Source organism: Geotrypetes seraphini, chromosome 10 (assembly GCF_902459505.1).
Source record: "Geotrypetes seraphini chromosome 10, aGeoSer1.1, whole genome shotgun sequence".
NCBI lineage: Eukaryota > Metazoa > Chordata > Amphibia > Gymnophiona > Dermophiidae > Geotrypetes > Geotrypetes seraphini.
In genome coordinates, this window is record NC_047093.1 from 29,033,274 (window position 1) to 29,053,102 (window position 19,829).

Below are 19,829 nucleotides of genomic sequence, written 5' to 3' on the forward strand. Positions count from 1 at the left end.
TGGGGAGGTTGCAGGGGGCACCTTTTGAACCCCTGTCAGCGGCCACTTTGAAGGATGTCACGCTGAAAACAGTGTTCTTGGTGGCAATGGCTTCGGCGAGGCGAGTATCGGAGCTTCAGGCGCTTTCTTGCAGAGAACCCTTTTTACGTTTTTCTGAGACGGGGGTGTCAGTGCGGCCGGTGCCGTCCTTCCTGCCTAAGGTGATTTCTTCATTTCATGTGAACCAGAGTGTATTCCTCCCGTCCTTCCGGAAGGAGGATTGGGGTAAACGATTTTTGTCTTTGCGTCGACTGGATGTGCGGCGTATGCTTCTCCATTATTTGGGAGTGACGAATGATTTTCGTAGGTCGGATCATCTCTTTGTATTGTTCGCGGGTAAGAACAAGGGGATGGCGGCGTCTAAAGCGTCCATTGCGCGTTGGGTTAAGGAGACGATTGCTTCGGCTTATGTGTTGACAGGTAAGAAAGTGCCGGAGCACCTTCATGCTCATTCCACTCGGGCATTGGCTACGTCTTGGGCGGAGTCCGGGGGGATGTCTTTGGAGGAAATTTGCCGAGCGGCCACTTGGTCGTCGGGTAATACCTTTTCGAAGCATTATCGCTTAGACGTAGCAGCCAGTGCGGAGGCAAGTTTTGGCACTGCGGTACTGGCGGAGGCGGCATTGGCGTCCCACCCGGTTTGAGTTTGCTTTGCTACATCCCACTAGTCTGGATTCATCTGCTGCTTTGCTATGGAAGGTAAAATTATGGTCTTACCTGTTAATTTTCTTTCCTTTAGAAGCAGCAGATGAATCCAGAGCCCCTCCCCAAGTGCACTGTATGTGTGTAGGGTGTTTGTTTATGGTTTCAGTTGGGATATGGTTGGTAATTGTATTATTTAGGGGCCCATTTTCTACTGGAATGAAGTTTTGTGGATGCTCATGCTCCTTTCGGGCTGCTTGGGCAAAATGCATAACTGAAGTAACAAGAGGAACACCAGGCTTTAAGGCCAACTGTTAATCAGTTCTCTATCTCCACCTGCTGGTCGATGTGAGCTATACCCACTAGTCTGGATTCATCTGCTGCTTCTAAAGGAAAGAAAATTAACAGGTAAGACCATAATTTTACCTTATACATGCAAGATGCATGTCTACCTGTATGTAGGAACTTTGGGGGAGTCCATTTTATAAAAGCACATAAAATAGGCCTATATGTTACACTGCCTTCATTGCCTAAGTCCCCTATTTATAAAACTTTTCTTTTTCCAATTCTTTATTCATTTTTTCATCTTACACCAAGTGAACAATATTATATCAATTAATTCATATACATCACTTGAAAATTCTTTCCTATTATTATTTCAATACATATTTTAATCCCCCCATACCCTCCCTTTCCATAAATATTATAAATCAAACATATCATATATATAATGTGTTCAAAATAATAAGTAAACCAATAATATAGCAATATATCCCCCTTCCCTATTATTATAATTATATTTTTAGTGTAAAACTTGCTATTTTTGTGAACTGGGGTTTCAAGAATGTGTGTAAAGTTTTGCTATTGGAGTCTATTCAGACTTGTCAATTTGAATGGGTTGTCTTTATTTTATTTTATTTTTTTGTCAGACTCAGCAATACTTCCTGCTCTGCTTCCTCTTGAAGTTCACCCCCACCATAAGTTCCTGCCTTGTCTGCTTTTGGTTTTCTCTTCAGGAATTCTGTGACATTTCCCGAAACGCTAATCTCACTGACTGCTCTTCTATCATGCTGCATAGGTAAAGCACAACAAGCCTCTTTGGTATCCATTTACTTGGCTTTCAAATGCATGGTCCTGGAGTAGCCCATCTGGCACCCAAATCCTGCTAGCTAGGCATGTAAGTGTATCTTCCAGTGGTATCCTGCTACCCACATAGTATTTACCTTACCAGGTGCTTGAAAGAGCCCTCCTCTATCCAAGGGCATATTCTTGGAGTAACCCTTTTTCTTACAGTAGGTCTTTTTAAAGGACAGCCTCCTATAATGTGAATAAGGATTAAAGTGGAAAAGTGAACAGTTGCTACCTCCATTCCCATCTTCCTTGTAATGCCCCACCCATCTTGATCTATCATTCGTGCCCCTCCCTTTTCCTGTACCACTTGTTCAGTTATCTTCACTTCTCCTTCCTCTTTGCTCCTCCTATCAGCTCTACGCCTTTCTCTCTTCCTGTATTTATGCTCTCTTACCTGAATGTTTAGGTTCCCCTGCTTCTGCTTTTTTCCCTCTTCCCTCTTGAAATATCTCATTTTCTCTTGCCCTCTTCCTTTCATCTGTGCTCTTCTTCTCTAAGGCTGTGACAATGAGAGTGGAACAGGAAACCTGCAACAAGTGCATGCTGCGAGGAGAAACAATGCAGGATTTTATTCTGAGTTCTCCGGAGCTCCTTTTGTGATGAATTGTAAGGAGGTTGCCTCTCTCCCTTTGTCCCTCACAATTTGGGATTGAAAGCCACCCTTTATCGCTGCTTTTTAATTGAGTGAGTGTTTCTCCTCTAATTTCACATGTTTTTCCTTGGTAGTGATGCTCCAGGAGCCCCAGACTGGTTTGGGCCATTCTCCAATGGACTTCTCCTGGCCCAGAAGTTCGCAGCCTGCTTAATTGTTTTGCACACAGGTAACTTTTGGTTTTGTGAAGTTCTTCTGCAGTCAATTTAACTTGTCATACGCACCCCTTTCCCTGTTTTCTTCCTGCTTACTGCTACTAGAGATACAAGAAGGGTTAGCAGGCAGATATTCTGAGGTGCTGTCAGTGAGACCACGTGAAGTTTTCATAAAGGTGCAGTTGGTATTTCAAAGCCTTTGAGAGAGAGAACTTTTATCATAGTTTGAGGAAAGACTTTCATGCTTCAGATATCATTCCAAAAGTTGCAGTCATTGTAATTAAGCAAGTGATAGAAGTGTATACAACACTTTCCCCACTTTGTGGTATTCTAATATATCTTTTTGTATTCTTCATAGCAGTGGATTTTTGTCACCACCATAATCTTAATGAGAGAGCTACTTTTATCCATTAAAATATTAGTTCTTTAGCCAAACAAGGTTTACTTACAGGCGGCCGGGGGGAGGGGGGTTCCTGTTTCTTCCACGGGGGTCTCTGGTTTTTCAGGGGGGGGCCTTTTGCCTTCCATGTCTGCCCCAGTTCAGACCCCCCCTGGCATCGGCATTAGCGCCTGCCTAGTCCCCCTCCCCCCTGTCTTCATCCAAGTGGCTGCAGTTTTCATGAGATGAAGATTTTTTATTTGCAGACACGTTTTTGCCTGATGACTTGAATCCTTTGTTGGATCCCCAAGATCTTCTCGGGGTGGGGGTGGATGATGAGGGCATTTGTTTTTCTGAAACTCTGGTTGGCGAGGATGCCTCAGTGATGTGCATTTTTCACCGGGAATTGCTGCAGGAGCTTATTCTTCAGCTTTCTTTGGTTTTGCACTTTGAGGAGGAAATGAAGGACCCCCTGTGTGTGGTGAACCCCTTGCTTTGGGGGATCCAGTCGGCCTCCCATTCTTTTCCTATGCATCAGAATATTCGGGTTCAGTGGAAGACTCCGAATGTGCCTTTTCACTTGGTGCAGTCCATGTCCAGGGTCTATCGCATTCCTGATGGGGCTAGGGATATCTTTAAGTCTCCTGTGGTTGATGCAGTGGTCTCGGCTATCGCACATAGACATATGGTGCTGGTTGAAGGCGGTTCGGCCTTGAGAGACTTCCAGGATCTTAAGATGGAGTCTCTTCTTAAGCAGAGTTTTGACGTGGCTGCCTTAGCTATCCAGGTGGCAATTTGTGATGGTTTGGTAGCCCGGGTCTGAGCAAATCCTGGACTGTGAGTCTAATGACTGGTCCTTCATGGATCAGGAGGTGGCTAAGATTGAGTTTGGTGCTTCTTATCTCTCAGATGCCATTTATAATCTTTTGCGGGCATCTGCCAAGTCCATGACCTTCGGAGTGGCCACTTGCCATACCCTATGGCTTTGAGGTTGGTTGGCGGATGCAGCCTCAAAGGCTAAGCTCAGTAAATTTCCTTTTAGAGACTCCTTCCTTTTTTGGAGAGGAGTTGGATAAGCTTGTTCAGGCCTTGAGTGACTCTAAGGTGCCCTGGCTTCCAGAGGACCATCCTTGCTAGGCGTTGCGGGGTGACGGCGCTCATGGGTGTTTGTGTGATTTACGTAGGTACCGCCCTGGCCGAGGTGTGGCCTCTTTTCCTTTCAGAAGATGTTTCAGGGGGGCGTGGCTTGGACGCGCATGAGGAAGGTTGGCTAATAAGTGAGCTCCGAAGAAAAAGACCTTGAAAGTCTGCAAAAAGTCTAAAAGAATTAAAAATAAGAAAACCTTGGATTAAATAAAGAAAATAAGATAAAAGGATGGCAACAGGAAAACAAAACAAGAATGACTTCGCGTTGTCTGGTAGCAATAAAAGAGCAAAACCGGAACAGGAGACAGGTTCAAAAATGACAGATATAGAAGTAATAAAAGAACTAAAGGAAATAAAGGAAATGCTATCAGTTTTAACAAAAAAAGTTACGAATATATCAGAGGACGTTTCAACGCTAAACAAAAAAATGGATCTCCTAGAATTAAAGTCAAATAATCTAGAAGAAAGAATGATATTTGTAGAAGAAGAAGCAAGTTACAGTCGAACAGATAGAAAAAAAATAGAAATACTTACTAAAGAAATTGAAGATTATTCTAATCGAGAAAGAAGAAGTAATGTCCGTTTGATTGGATTACCAGAAGGAGCAGAAAAGGGAAATCCGGTAGTCTTTATTGAAAATCTGTTACCCAAACTACTTCCGATCAAAACAAAATATCCCATAGAGGTAGAAAGAGCACATAGAGTGCCTATGAAGAGAGGAGAAAATCAACATGGACCAAGACCATTTATATTCAAACTATTGCGCCACCAACAGGTCTTAGAAATACTTCAACTAGCAAAGCAAAATAAAGGGCTTAAATATCAAGATGCTTATATCCACTTTGTTCCTGATTTTGCTAAAAACACAGCGATAAAAAGGAAAAAGTTGTTGGAATTGAGGCCAAAACTAAGAGAATTAGGTGCAAAGTTTGGATTAATGTATTCTGCAAACATGAAGGTTACCATCGGAAATAAAACTTTTACATTTGATGATGCTGAGAAACTAGAGAAATTTATTCAAAATCAAGAAATACCTATGTCATCCTAATTTTGAATAATATGTTTTTAATTTATTAATTAGAAATGTTGGGAAAAATATTATACTATATATATCATCATATATTAATTATATAGAGAAAATAACTTTAAAGAATTTACTATATTTCAAAATGCAACGATTTAGAATGTTTTTAATTAGCTTCAAATATATTCTTTTCAACGTCTCTCTTACAATAGAATTAGAATGTAACAGACATTCTAAAATGCAAAAAAAAATTTTTAAAGGCTTAATGCAATTATATGTTTGTAAGTTTAACAGGAAATTATTATAATTATAATATAAAATATGAAAAGAAAGAAAGTTAACATAAATTTAAATGAATGTAATATAGAAAAGATAATATAACTAAAAGCCTGCTTTGAAATTGATTACAGACAGAATAGATTGGTGGGAATATCAGAGATAAAAAAATTGAGGGAAATGGTTTTTCGGGTGAGGTTTTTCTTTTCCTGTGGTGAGACTGCTGCGGGGTCGCACACCGGACACATATATATGCTTGTTTGAATTGTGTTCCCTCTTCTCTCTTCAAAATGACTTAAAAATCTAAAAACTTACAATCCCGAAGGTCTATGCGTGAGGAACACAGGAAATGGATTTTTTTTCATACCGGAAACACAACATGAACATATAATATAAAATATAAGAAGGAAAAAGAAGAAAAAGAAATCAGAAAATGGATTACAAGAACTTTGGAAGATCGTAAAGAACTATTCAATATAATCTCCTTAGGAAAAGAAGAAGAAAGAAGGCAAGGAAAAAGAAGAAAATAAAAATGAGAAGAGAGAAAGAGAGAATCAGATAAGTGGAGAAACGATGTATGTGCCTGGTGTGTGATTTTAGCGGTGTTCTCTCATGGGGGGGGGAGATTCTTTACTTGTGAAACTATTGTTCCTATATCATTATGTTCCCATATTAATGATATTACTATAATAAAATATAAGATGAGAGGAAAAAGTTTTTTGGGATATAATGAAAGATAAATACTATATTTATTTATTTATTAATGAATTGATGGTAATAAATATAGAATTTTAAAATATCCTAAGAAATGTATATGAAACTGACTGAATTCATAGATATATAATATATGAATTATTTACATTTTAATATTATTTAAATATTTAATGACTTAAACTGTATTTGGAAAGCTAAAGGGTCTTCTTGGAGTGTGTTATGGCTGATCTTGATATGCGTGTTGCCAAGTATACACTATTTTTGCTAAATGGGGAGGGAAGGGAGGGGGGTAGGAAAAGGGAGATGAAATTAATTAAAGAAAATCTTAAAAGTAAGGGTTTAATAATAAATAAAAGAATAAATATTAAACGTGTGGATATCTGATCAAAAATATATTTATAGAATTTTACTTCAAATATTACTTATTAATTTAAATGGCTCTTAAAATTTATTCTCTTAATGTCAATGGTCTTAACCATCCAATCAAACGAAAGAAAATACTAAATTTTCTTCATAAGCAAAAAGCTGATATTTATTTCATACAAGAGACACACTTGTCAGGTATTGAATCTAATAAACTAAAAGAGGGTTGGGTGTCCAAATGTTTTTTTGCACCGGCTGTTGGAAAAAAAGCAGGAGTAGCTATTCTCATAAATAAAAAATGTATAGCAGATTTTAAGTTAATAAAATTTGATCCACTAGGAAGATGGGTACATATTAAAATGGATCTGAGAAATACAACCCTGGACTTATTTAATTTATATGCTCCTAATTCAAATCAAATGGAGTTTTTCAAAAATATTCAGCAGATATTACTACCACTGGCTGCTAATAATTTAATAGTAGCTGGAGATTTCAATGCTGTAATGGATCCTATTTTGGATAAAAAACCAAGTAAAATTATGAAATCATTAGGATTAGATAATTTGATACAAACTTGTGATTTAGTAGATATATGGCGTATCCTTCATTTTAATGATCAAGAATATTCTTTTTGTTCTCAGGTCCATAAATCCTTTTCAAGAATTGATTATATATTTGTTTCTAATAACAGCACAAAAAGTGATGAAAGCAATTATTGATCCTATTATTATATCAGATCATGCTGGTGTGTGGATTGATCTACAGAATGATATATCAGTTTATTCTAAACCAATTTGGAGATTTGACAATGCTTTACTTGCAGACATAAAATTTATAGAAGATATTAAAGAAAAAATGCATGAATTCTTTCAATTTAATAATTCGGATAACATAAACATTGAAATTTTATGGGACGCTTATAAAGCAACAATGAGAGGAAATATCATATCATATTCTGCATATATGAAAAAACAACTTAAAAAACAATTTATACAATTGGAACAAGAAATTAAATTATTAGAACAAAAATTAATTACTAAATGGGAACATGATACATTGCAGAAATTATTAAAAACAAAAGTTAAATATAATGAGATTTCTTCTCAAATTGTAAGGAAAGATATGTTCTGTCGGCAGGTACAGTATTATGGAAATTCAAATAAAAATGGAAGATTATTAGCAAATTTTATTAAAGCAAAAAAAAGAAAATCTAAGATTATTGCAATTAAGGATAAACGGGGCAATACACACACTAGTAATGAAGATATTATAAAACAATTTCTTGATTTTTATAAGGATTTATATACTTCTGATACTTATGAAAATAAAGAACAAGATGGTATAGAATTTTTAAAGGCATTTATTGGACCAAATATTCCGGATCATATAAAAGGAAGTTTAGAAGAACATATATCTTTAAAAGAAGTAGAATCAGCATTGAAAGCTCTTAGAGTTGGGTCCGCTCCAGGTGGAGATGGATATACTGTTGAATTTTACAAAACATTTCAAAATATTTTATTACCTTATCTATTAAATTTATATCAATATCAAATAAATAATGGAAATATATCAGGAACTATGGCTGATTCTGTTATAATTGTCTTACCAAAACCAAACAGGGATCTGACATTGATAACAAATTATAGGCCTATATCTTTGATGAATGTAGATGCTAAATTAATTGCTAAAGTGCTAGCTATAAGATTAGCAAAAGCTCTTCCTTTTATTATTGATATACACCAAACAGGATTTGTTGCTAAAAGACACTCTTCACATAACACTAGATTAGCATTTCATTCTCTAAATTTAGCAAAAAATTTGAATGATCCAGCTTTTCTAATATCATTAGATGCAGAAAAAGCATTTGATAGAGTAGAATGGAAGTTTATGTATCAAGCTCTAGAATGGTTTGGTATAGGACCTGGTTTTATTAAAATGATTCAAACATTATATAGCTCCCCTGGAGCAAGATTAAATATAAACAATAACTTATCTGATAAATTTAACTTGCTAAGGGGAGTTAGACAGGGTTGTCCTTTATCTCCCTTACTTTTTGATATCGTTCTAGAACCCTTATTAATTGCAATAAATCAAACTAAGGGAATAAAGGGAATCACATTTTCTAATTGGCAATTTAAATTATCTGCATATGCAGATGATATATTATTATATTTAAGAGAACCAGAAGACACCATTCCACATCTACTTAATTTAATAGAAAAGTTTGGAAAGTTTTCTGGATATAAAATCAATTGGGAAAAATCTGAAGTTCTTCCAATTAATATCCATTGCACCAAAGGACTATTTGATTCATATTCATTTAAATGGAAAGAGGAAGGACTAAAATATTTAGGTATTCTTATAAAAAATACAATTGATGACACAGTAAAAGAGAATGAAAAACTTTTATTAAAGAAAATAACAGAAATGTGCGAGCAATGGAATCCTTTACATCTTTCTTGGTGGGGAAGAATCCAAACAATTAAAATGATGATTTTACCTGTGGTTTGTTATCAAATGAGTATGATTCCAATATTTTTTCAGGGGTCATTTTATAAAAAATTAAACAGTATACTAACAAAATTTGTTTGGTTTGGGAAAAGACCAAGAATCGCTTTAGCATCATTACAAAAAACAATTAAGGAAGGAGGGGTAAATTTTCCAAATTTCTATAGGTACCATCAAGCCTATATTTTAAGACAGGGAATGTATTGGATCCTCCCAGATCTCATGGAAAATGTACCCGACTGGTTATATTTAGAATGGCGCCTCATGTTCCCTTTACATCCAGAACAAAAGTAGAACCCTGAATCTAGGAGGTACAAAGACAGGTAAGGATACAAAAAACCCCCCTCACCCCAAGAAGTCTACAAAGATTAGGGGGAAGAGATGAAGTCCGACTCCGGACTAAAATAAGTCCGAAAAGAAAACTATAATTTAAGAATTATGAGTGTTAAACGGACAAGCCCTCAGTCACACAGCAACCTCTGGAGTCTCCAGAGAAAAGCTGTCGCGGGTTTGCACCCAGAAAGGTGTTAACTGCGAAACATCCCCGGGCTTGTTCCGGATAATATTACGAGTGCCTATAAAGTGCAATGTGTGAAAAACTCAAATAGAAAAAACACACATAATCAAAATGGAGAAGGAATTCATCTCTTGCCCCTAAGCTAGGGGCCAAACAGGAAAGTAAGTGTCCAGATCTAGCCAAACTCAAAAATACACAGTCTGAAAGAACTTAGCTTCTCCGTGTGTAGTGGAGGTATAAATCAACAAGCAGCGAGCAAAATCTTCGTCCAACGGACTCTGTTTCGGGGGTAGGCGCCCCCTTCTTCAGGAACCGCACTGCTCACAGACCCTCAGATTCATAAGTAAGGCAGGGAAGAAATGGCACTGACCTGGAGAGGACGCCCTCATTTTAAACCGCAGAAACAGAAACAGGTGAAATAAAATGGTCAGGTGACCAAACACATGACCTGGAGATCTTACAGAAGGTTTTGAAGCCAATCCTTTAAAGGACCATCCACGAAACCACTCACCTTCAGTAAGTGTACTGCCACTCAATATAGTCATTCAGACCCTTAGGGGTTAAAGTTTGTAACTCAAAAATCCAGTATTGTTCTCTGAGTTGGAGCCAAGTCAATCTGTTGCCCTGGTAATCCTCAAAAACTTGTTCCATGACAAACCATCTAAGATCTTGAAAAGAATGGTTAGCTTGTATGCAATGGGGAACCATAGGAGCAGTGACGGAGCCAGTGTGTATGCGTGACCTGTGTTCTATAAGACGGGTCCTGATCGATCTTTGAGTGCGTCCAACATATAACAAGTCACATGGACATGAAATGACATATATCACCCATTTAGAGCTACAGGAAGTCAATGATTTAAAGTTGTAACATTTTTTGGTTCCCGGGTGTTGCCAGCTCTTTCCTTCTACAGTAGAAGTGCAAATGTCACAGGTTGCATTACATCTAATATGTTGGGCTGTGACCGTGTCAGTGTTCCTTGTAATGTTACTAGAATAGTTGGAATGGACCAGATGGTCCGCCAGATTTCTGGCTCGAGAATATGCAATCCTAGGAGGATCTTGAAAAATGGAATGCAATTGGAGAACATGCCAATGTCTGCGGATACTCCATGCAACCCTGTTGGCATGGTTGGAAAATCTCAAAACACACGTAGACCCAGGCTCCTCTTGTGTGGAAGCAGAAGGGGATAATAATAATTCCCTATTGGCATAAAGTGCCCGGTGGTAGGCCTTCTGTAAAACCGAATAAGGATAACCCCTTTCTTGGAATCTGATGAACAACTCACGGGCTTGTTTACGGAATTCCGCCGTATCAGTGCATAGCCGTCTGACCCGTAAAAACTGACTTATGGGGAGAGATTGCTTTAGTCTAGTCGGGTGACAGCTCGTGTAATCCAAGTAGTTGTTAACCTCAACCGACTTTCTATATAGAGTGGTCACTAAGGTATGTTGGGACTTGATGACTGTCACATCCAAAAATGATATTTGACTGGCATTGGACTCCATAGTAAATCTCAGATTGCAATCTAGAGAGTTGAGCCAATTGAGGAAATGAGGTAATAGCTCTGCTGGACCCGTCCAAATGCAGAAGACATCGTCAATAAAGCGACGCCACATCTTGACGTAGGTGAACCAGATGGAATCATACAGGTAACGTTCTTCAAAACTGGAAACATATAAGTTTGCAATGCTGGGGGCAACAGCTGTGCCCATTGCTACACCATGTTTTTGTAGGTAAAACTGATGGTCAAACTGAAAATAATTATGATTAAGTACCAGTTGGGCTAGTTGTATAAGAAGATCAGCCCTCACCCGGTCATGTTGGACATCTTGCATAAAAATTCTGGAAATCAACTCCAATGCTGCTGACTGGGGAATGTTTGAATAAAGTGATTCCAAATCCATAGTGACTAAGATGTGAGAGTCCTGAACGTCTGTCAGCTGGGCTATGCTGGTCAAAAAATGAGTGGTGTCTTTCAGATAAGACCTAGCACTGATTACTTGAGGTTTAAGAAACCAATCAATGAACTTGGATAAGGGCTCCAGCACAGTGCCCCTTAGGGACACAATGGGTCTGCCAGGAGGGGGTTTGATCATTTTGTGGATCTTGGGCAAAATATGAAAAGTAGGGCGTCTCGGTGAAGTAGATTTGAGAAATTTAACTTCAGCTTTGGTTAATTGCCCCTCATCATAAGCCCTGTCAACTATAGTAGCTATGGTGGAGATCAGGGTCTCAGTGGGGTCCCCTGCAAGGAGAGAGTACACATGGGCGTCAGATAAATGTCGTTGAACCTCAGTGAGGTATTGCTGAATGCTAAGGATGACAATAGAGCCGCCCTTATCGGCCGGTTTTACGACACATGAAGTGTCCTTGCTCAAAATGGTCAGAGCAGTTTTTTCTTTGGTAGTCAAATTAGAATACCGGCGGGCAGAGGTTTTCTCAGAGCCCTCAAGCCCCTCTAGGTCTTTAAGAACAAGTTCGCGGAACGTGTGGATCGCTGGATCCAATGGACCTGGAGGGACCCATTTCGAAGGCGCCCTGAAGATGGAAACATCCAGATTAGGTGGTTGTTTGTGAAAAAATAATCTGATTTGAAGTGTCCTAATAAAACGTTCGATGTTACTACGTGTAATAAAGGGATCATAGAGACATGAAGGGACAAAAGATAAACCCTTGTTTAATACCCTCAGTTGTTCGTCCGACAACGTAGTTCCTGATAGATTATTAACTATGCATTGATTGGTCCCGATGATCTGGTTTGCGGACGGGACATTAAATCTATGTTGGAAAACTGGCCTCTGTTGGTGCCCCTGTTGTTCTTTCTGCCTCCCCTCTGTCTCCGTTGTCTGCTCCGTCCCCCCCTGGGCTGAAAAACCGGCGACTTAGATCTCAAGCCAGAATCCTCAGAACCACTGCTGGAGCCCAAATCCAAGTTCGAATGAAATTGGTCCGAAGTGGACGGCTGCATAGTGTCTTTAAATGTGAGCCAAGTGTAGACATTGCCCTTAGCATAATCATCTGCATCTCGTTGAAATTTCTTAATTTTGGATGCTCTTGTTTTAGTTTTAAGCTGGTCTAAAGACAACTGTATGGCTGGTAAATTGTCCTGTAAAGAATGAAATGTGTCAGGTTCTTTACTAATTTCTTCGTATATGCGTGTGGCCTGTGTAGTAACTTCTTGTGAAACCTCTTGGATCGTATCTACAATTAACATCATCAAATCTATGGAGCATTTATTAAGGATAGAAGCCCATTTACAAAGGAATGCTTCCCTGTCCGTGAATAACCCCGGGGTCTTCTGAATGCGGAGTCCTCTAGGTATATATCGGTGTTTGAGATATTCAACAAGAGACAAGCTATGTAGGTCTAATCGTATCAAATTGCGTTGTAGATTAATCCAAGTTTGTTTCTTCTGAGAAGAATCTACTCTCATGCTAGTGTGGTCTTCACTCTCTAACAAAGAGGAGCGTTTCGAATATTGATCTATCTGATCTGCAGGATAAAAAAGAGTGCGCTGCCACTTCGGAATATCCATGGGTAAATGTATCTAACAGAACAAAAGTAGAACCCTGAATCTAGGAGGTACAAAGACAGGTAAGGATACAAAAAACCCCCCTCACCCCAAGAAGTCTACAAAGATTAGGGGGAAGAGATGAAGTCCGACTCCGGACTAAAATAAGTCCGAAAAGAAAACTATAATTTAAGAATTATGAGTGTTAAACGGACAAGCCCTCAGTCACACAGCAACCTCTGGAGTCTCCAGAGAAAAGCTGTTGCGGGTTTGCACCCATGTATTACTATTTAAAAAGGCTTACCAAAGACCTTCAGTCACTTTCCGCACTGGACAGAATGCCAGGAAATCAAAATAGTATACAAATTAAGTTTTATTACATATATACAATATTTCTAGCCATAATCATTGATTAAGTACAGAGTTTGAATCAATACGTTACCGGTTATTACATCATCACTCCGTCGGGGGACCACGATCAGGAGGCTTATTCAGAATATCATCACACAACTCGTCAGCAGTGGAAAAAAAAGTCCCTCCCTTACAGGTAACTTTCCTCCCTTAAATTGTACTTTTTCCCCATCCCACTTTTTCCAGATTGGATATACAAACGCGTGCTTATCTCATGTTGAGAGGGTAATCCCCAATCAGCATGTCTTGAAAACATCTAGCTTAGCTCGTGGATTGTATACCCAGCCCCTCTTTATGAATTGGATACTTTTTCCCCCATTCCCTTTAGCCAGATTGGATATACAAACGCGTGCTTATCTCATGCGGTGAGGGTGTGTTTCTGTCAAGCACCTATCATCAGGTGCTGAAAACTTCTGGCTTTGCTCGTGTGCTGACAGTGACCTGCTCTCATAATAGGCAGTTTATCAGCAGGTGCTGAAAACTTCTGGCCTTGCTCGTTCTCATAATACTTGTGTTTCCCTGTAACAGCTATCATGGATCCTAGGCAGTGTCACTAAATATCAGTCACATCATATATTTCTCATTCGTATCACATTCGGTCCTTATTTAGTGATACTGCCATAGGATACCATTGTGGTCCGAGTTGGTTTACAGCATAGTCCATAAACCACGTAACAATTCCACAAGGACAAAACAAGTACTACTATGGTTAGAATAAGTAAAGGGTGAATTAGCCAATTCAAAGTGGTAGTAGCTGATGGTGCATAGCCCAGAAACACATCCCACCAGTGATGCGATGTTGCATCCGCAATTGTGGATCCAATATGAATAATTTGATCTGCTACAATGGTAGTACTAATCTGGTGCTCTAATATACTTTTGTTCAAATTCCTTATGGACTGATTTATCCTACGGGATCCTAGTATTATTGCCTTTAACTTTTCCAACTTCAAATCCCAATTTGGAACGGAAAAATTGTTTTCCCAGAGTACATTTGTTTTAAGTCCTAAATCAGGAGTTAAAACATAAGTTTGATTCTGCCAAAGAAGTGTTGACATATTGTGTAAGCATCCTACAAACGGTACTATCATTTGTGGTATTATTGGTTCATTAGTCACCACACATATTACACGTGGTGCTATTTCAATCATATATTGATAAGTTACCGGTAATATGGTCCATACACACACATTTACAGTATTTTGTAATAAACATGGTTCATATACTATTGATTGTAATTTACAAATACGCCCTTGTAATGTGGAGTCACAAAATGTTAAATCATGAGTTTGATTATTCATATCAATCATTTGTCCGTTGAATTTAGGTGCCCAGAAAAATTGCTTCTGAAGTTCCCCTAGTATGAGGGGTAACACTACATATTTACACATAATAATTTTTTTTGTAACATTATACATTTTAAACATTCCTATGCAGTGAGTATCATTACATTGTACTTCTGGTGCTTGAAATTGTATCCAAAAGGTTTTTGGTATAGTTTTATTAAATACGGTCCTCCATATCTGCTCATTTCCAGTCATTAACTTAGATTGAAAAATTCCTTTTTGTTGTTGTTGCTGCATTGTTTGCAACGTACATAAAGTCCAATTAATTATGTTGGAAACCTTCTGATCAATTATATATTCAATATCCGCTGTGGCATTTGCTAGGTTAAGTAATTGATTATCAATCCCTGTCTGTAATAATGCAGATTGCCATATGGTAGGCATCCATTTTGCAGCTACAGTCAAAGCATCATTAATATTACTTCCCGCCTTATGTAATCTATTGGCCAATGTTTCAATATCAAATGTGTTTAAAGTACCTGTGATGGTACCATATCCCCCCATTCTTTAGCACTCTCCAGACCAGTAGAGGTTAACTTTACGATTGGGTATATATCTAATCATGACCAGCAGGTGGAGACTGAAAACAAAACTTTGGGACAGTATATCCTAGCCCCTCCTCTCTATTTCCCTCAGTCTTCTTTCAGTCTCCAGCAGGTGTTGAGTGATCTGTACCCATCTCCCTTGGTAGGGCTGTTGGAATTTGTTTAGAGGTTTATTGTCCCTGTTTTTAGCCGGACGGAGCTTGGACGGACTCTGTTTGGGGGTTCGTCCGACCTCGGGGGTGTCAAACCCGGCGGGTCACGAGCGGGGTCCCTCCCCCCACTTCCTCCACCTCCCCATATTTTTTTAGAGGAGCCTCAGCAGTAAGCCTTGCCCCCTAAATCAAGCAAGGCATATTGCTTCGAGAGCCTGTGGAGTCTGTTCTGTAAAAAAAAAAAAAAAAAAATCCTGAGGTAGTGCTGGTCTGGAGGGTTGTATCCCTTTAAGAAAACTGTATTTTACTGTATTTTTTCAACTAACCGGCACTTTTTTACAGCTAGGTCGCGTATGGAGCAATGAGCACTTCTAAAGGGAAAAAGTGCTCATTGTGCTCCAGACGCGAGGCACTCGCGGCCGGCCTGTGCAAGCGGTGTTCAGGCCGGTGCGGTGGAGGAGCTCCGTCGGCAGCGGCTGCAGGCGCCCAGAGCTCCCCGCCGATGGTGCCTCGCGAGTCGGCAGGGAACGGTGGAGAAGCCCGGTCTTCTCCGTCCGCCCACGGAGGGATTCCCCGAGCCGCCGACGGTCGGGTGTTAGAGGATTCCCTCTCAGCTGATATTTTGACAGCTGATGCCGGCTTGCCTGTTTTAGCGGCTGAGACTATTCAGGTCTCTCAGCCGCTGCAGGCTGTGGAGGGAGCTGTTTTGGCGGGAAAGACGCCATCTTCTCTGTCTGGCCCCTCCATTTTGTCTTCCACCTCAGGTGACCTTCCCCCTGTTTTGTCTAAGCAGGGGCAGGTTTCTGCTGGGTCCCCTGCTGTGGCAGGGAGTCCCTTGGGACCCTCGGGGGGTTTTTCCCCTGATTTTTTCTTTTCTTTATGCAAAGCCTATTTTCAGGCGGCTGGGGGTCCCGGTTGCGCCCAGGGGGTCTCGGGGGGTGGGGTTTCCTCCGCGCTCCCTGCGGCTTTGCCTCTCTCGTCTGACGTGACGTCCCCTCCGCCGCCTCTCTTGTCCAAGCGTCCGCGGGTGTCGTGGGACGAGGATTTGTGGTCGGAGGAACGTGTCGGTCTGGAGGAGGACCTGGACCCTTCTGAGGAATTCCAGGACCCTCTGGAGGGGACGGAAGCTGGCGGCGGGTTGTCGGGTTTCCCGTTCTCCAGTGACGAGGCGTCCGTGGTGCGCCTTTTTCAGAGAGATGAGCTGCCTGACCTTATTCAACAGGTTTCTTCGGCTTTGCGTTTTGAGGACGCGCCGCCGGAGACTCCGCGTGTGGGGGACCCTCTGTTACGAGGGATCCGTTCCGTTTCCCGCTCTTTTCCTATGCATCAGGATATTCGGGATATTATTCTTGAGCAGTGGAAAACGCCGGAGACGCCGTTTCGGCTGGCGCGCAGCATGGCTCGCCTGTATCCCATTCCTGAAGGGGATCGGGCTACGTTAGCTTCGCCAGTCGTGGATGCGGTGGTCTCGGCTATTTCCAAGCGGCATACCGTGCCTGTTGAGGGCGGTTCTGCCTTGCGGGACTCTGAGGAGCGCAAATTGGAGACCATCCTTAAGCAAAATTTTCAAGTCTCTGCCTTTGGGGTCCAGGCGGCTATTTGTGGGGGACTGGTCGCTCGCGCCGTGTTTCGGTGGGCGGAGCGGGTCTTGGATCGAGAGTCTGACGACTGGTCTCTGGTGGATCAGGAGGTAGCGAAGATTGAGATGGCTGCCTCATTCCTCTCGGATGCTCTGTATGACTTGGTGCGGATCTCGGCTAAGTCCATGGCTTTTGGCGTGGCCGCAAGGCGTGTGTTGTGGCTGCGCGCTTGGGCGGCGGATGCTGCGTCCAAAGCTAAGCTTACTAAATTTCCCTTTCGGGGGTCGTTTTTATTTGGAGAGGACTTGGATAAGTTGATTCAGACTCTGTCGGACTCGAAAGTTCCCCGTTTGCCGGAGGACCGTGCCCGCCCGGCGTCTCGGGGTGGTGCGGCCCGGGGGCGTTTGCGGGAATTTCGCAAGTATCGCCCTGGGCGTGGGGCTGCTTCTTTCCAGTCTCCGGGGTTTTCCCGGGGTCGGTTCTTCCAGCGCATGCAGCCCTTTCGGGGGGCCCGTCGGGGGGCAGGGAACCCCTCCGCCGGTTCCCCCGCTTCCCGTCCTGCACAATGACGCCTTGCCGGCGCCCCCCTTGGTTCCGGTGGGGGCCCGGCTGCGCGACTTTTTTCCCAAATGGGCCGAGATCACGTCCGATCAGTGGGTCCTGGAGGTGGTGCGGGACGGTTATGCCCTGGAGTTCGCCCGCTCTCTGCCGGATTTTTTCCTCGCTTCTCCGTGTCAGACTCCGGGGAAGACGCAGGCTTTTCGCCAGACCCTTCAGCGCTTGCTAGATCTCAGGGCAGTAGTTCCAGTGCTCCCCCCGGAGTGGGGCACGGGCAGGTACTCCATTTACTTTGTGGTGCCCAAGAAGGAGGGGACTTTTCGGCCCATCCTCGATTTGAAAGGGGTCAACAGGGCTCTCAAGGTTCCCTCTTTCCGTATGGAAACGCTGCGGTCGGTCATTCTGGCGGTTCAGCCGGGGGAGTTTCTCACTTCTCTCGATCTGACGGAGGCCTACTTGCATGTTCCTATTCGGACCTCTCATCAGCGTTTCCTGCGCTTTGCGATCTTGGGTCGGCACTATCAGTTCTGTGCGCTTCCCTTTGGGCTGGCCACGGCTCCCCGGACGTTCACCAAGGTGATGGTGGTCGTCGCGGCAGCCTTGCGGTCGGAGGGCATTCTGGTACACCCCTACCTGGACGACTGGTTAATTCGGGCCAAGTCGTTGCAGGAAAGCTCTCGGGTTACGGCTCGGGTGGTGGAGTTTCTCCGGTCGCTGGGCTGGGTGGTCAACCTTTCCAAGAGTCGGTTGGTTCCGGCTCAGCGTCTGGAGTACCTCGGGGTGCTGTTCGACACCTCCTTGGGGAAGGTCTTCCTCCCAGAGGCCCGGGTGAGCAAATTGCAGTCTCAGATTCGCCTGCTTTTGGCGTCCCGGTGTCCTCGGGCGCGAGATTTCCTCCAGGTCCTGGGGTCGATGGCGGCGTCCCTGGACGTGGTGAGGTGGGCGCGGGCCCACATGCGTCCTCTCCAGTATGCTCTGCTCCGGAGGTGGTCTCCCCAGAGGCACGGGATGGATGTTCCGGTTCCCCTGCGAGGCTTGGCGCGCTGCAGTCTGCGTTGGTGGCTCCGGACCCCTCACCTAGTTCAGGGGGTGGGTCTGGATCTTCCGCAGTGGACGGTGCTCCTTACGGATGCGAGTCTCCTGGGTTGGGGGGCCCAGTGTCTGGGTCACTCAGCTCAGGGAACCTGGTCCACGGAGGAGGCCTCCTGGTCGATCAACGTGTTGGAGACCAGGGCGGTCCGGCTGGCGCTGTTGGCTTTCCACTCCCTTTTGTTGGGCAAGTCGGTCAGAGTCCTGTCGGACAATGCCACGGCGGTGGCTTATGTCAATCGTCAGGGGGGCACCAAGAGCACTCTGGTGGCGCAGGAGGCGGCTCGGCTCATGGTTTGGGCGGAGTCGCATCTTCTGGACCTCTCGGCCTCTCACATTGCCGGGGTAGAAAACGTTCAGGCGGACTTCCTCAGTCGTCACTTCTTGGATCCGGGAGAGTGGTGTCTCGGCGCCGAGGCGTTTCAGTTGCTAGTGCGTGCTTGGGGGCAGCCCCTGATGGATCTGATGGCTACAAGTGGCAACGCCAAAGTACCCCGCTTCTTCAGTCGTCGCAGGGACGGTCTGGCCGAGGGTCTGGATGCTCTGGTCCAACCGTGGCCAACGGAGGGGCTGTTGTATGTGTTCCCTCCTTGGCCATTAGTGGGCAGAGTACTGCTTCGCATTGTTCGCCATCCGGGGCTGGTGGTCTTGGTGGCTCCGGATTGGCCTCGTCGTCCGTGGTATGCGGATCTGGTGAGGCATCTGGTGGCGGATCCTCTTCCTCTGCCTCTCGGGTGCGATCTTCTGACGCAGGGTCCCATTCCCATGTTCGACCCGTCTCCCTTTTGTCTTACGGCTTGGCTCTTGAAAGGGGCCGCCTGAGTAAGAAGGGATATTCCGACAAGGTGATCTCTACACTTTTGGGGTCCCGGAGGCTGTCTACCTCTCGGGCTTATGTACGGGTTTGGCGTCTTTTTGAGGAATGGTGCCGAGCGCGGGGAGTGGTCTCCTTTCGCGCTTCTCTGCCTAACATTCTAGAGTTTTTGCAGGATGGCCTGGATAGGGGCCTGGCCTGGTCTTCTCTTCGGGTTCATCTGGCGGCCCTGTCGGCTTTTCGGGGGCTGGTGTCAGGTCAGCGTTTGTCAGCCAT

At 43.1% G+C, this 19,829-nt stretch overlaps 1 protein-coding gene across 4 annotated transcripts in view; it reads left to right on the forward strand.

The window, feature by feature from the left end:
- TMEM94 (transmembrane protein 94) overlaps positions 1-19,829 on the forward strand; it is a 175,322-nt gene that overhangs the window by 128,473 nt on the left and 27,020 nt on the right. For all 4 annotated transcript variants that reach the window (XM_033961457.1, XM_033961456.1, XM_033961458.1 and 1 more), the window contains 2 exons: positions 1,611-1,759; positions 2,539-2,633. In XM_033961457.1, coding sequence (XP_033817348.1) covers positions 1,611-1,759; positions 2,539-2,633 — 244 coding nt within the window. The remainder of the gene's footprint in view (positions 1-1,610; positions 1,760-2,538; positions 2,634-19,829) is intronic.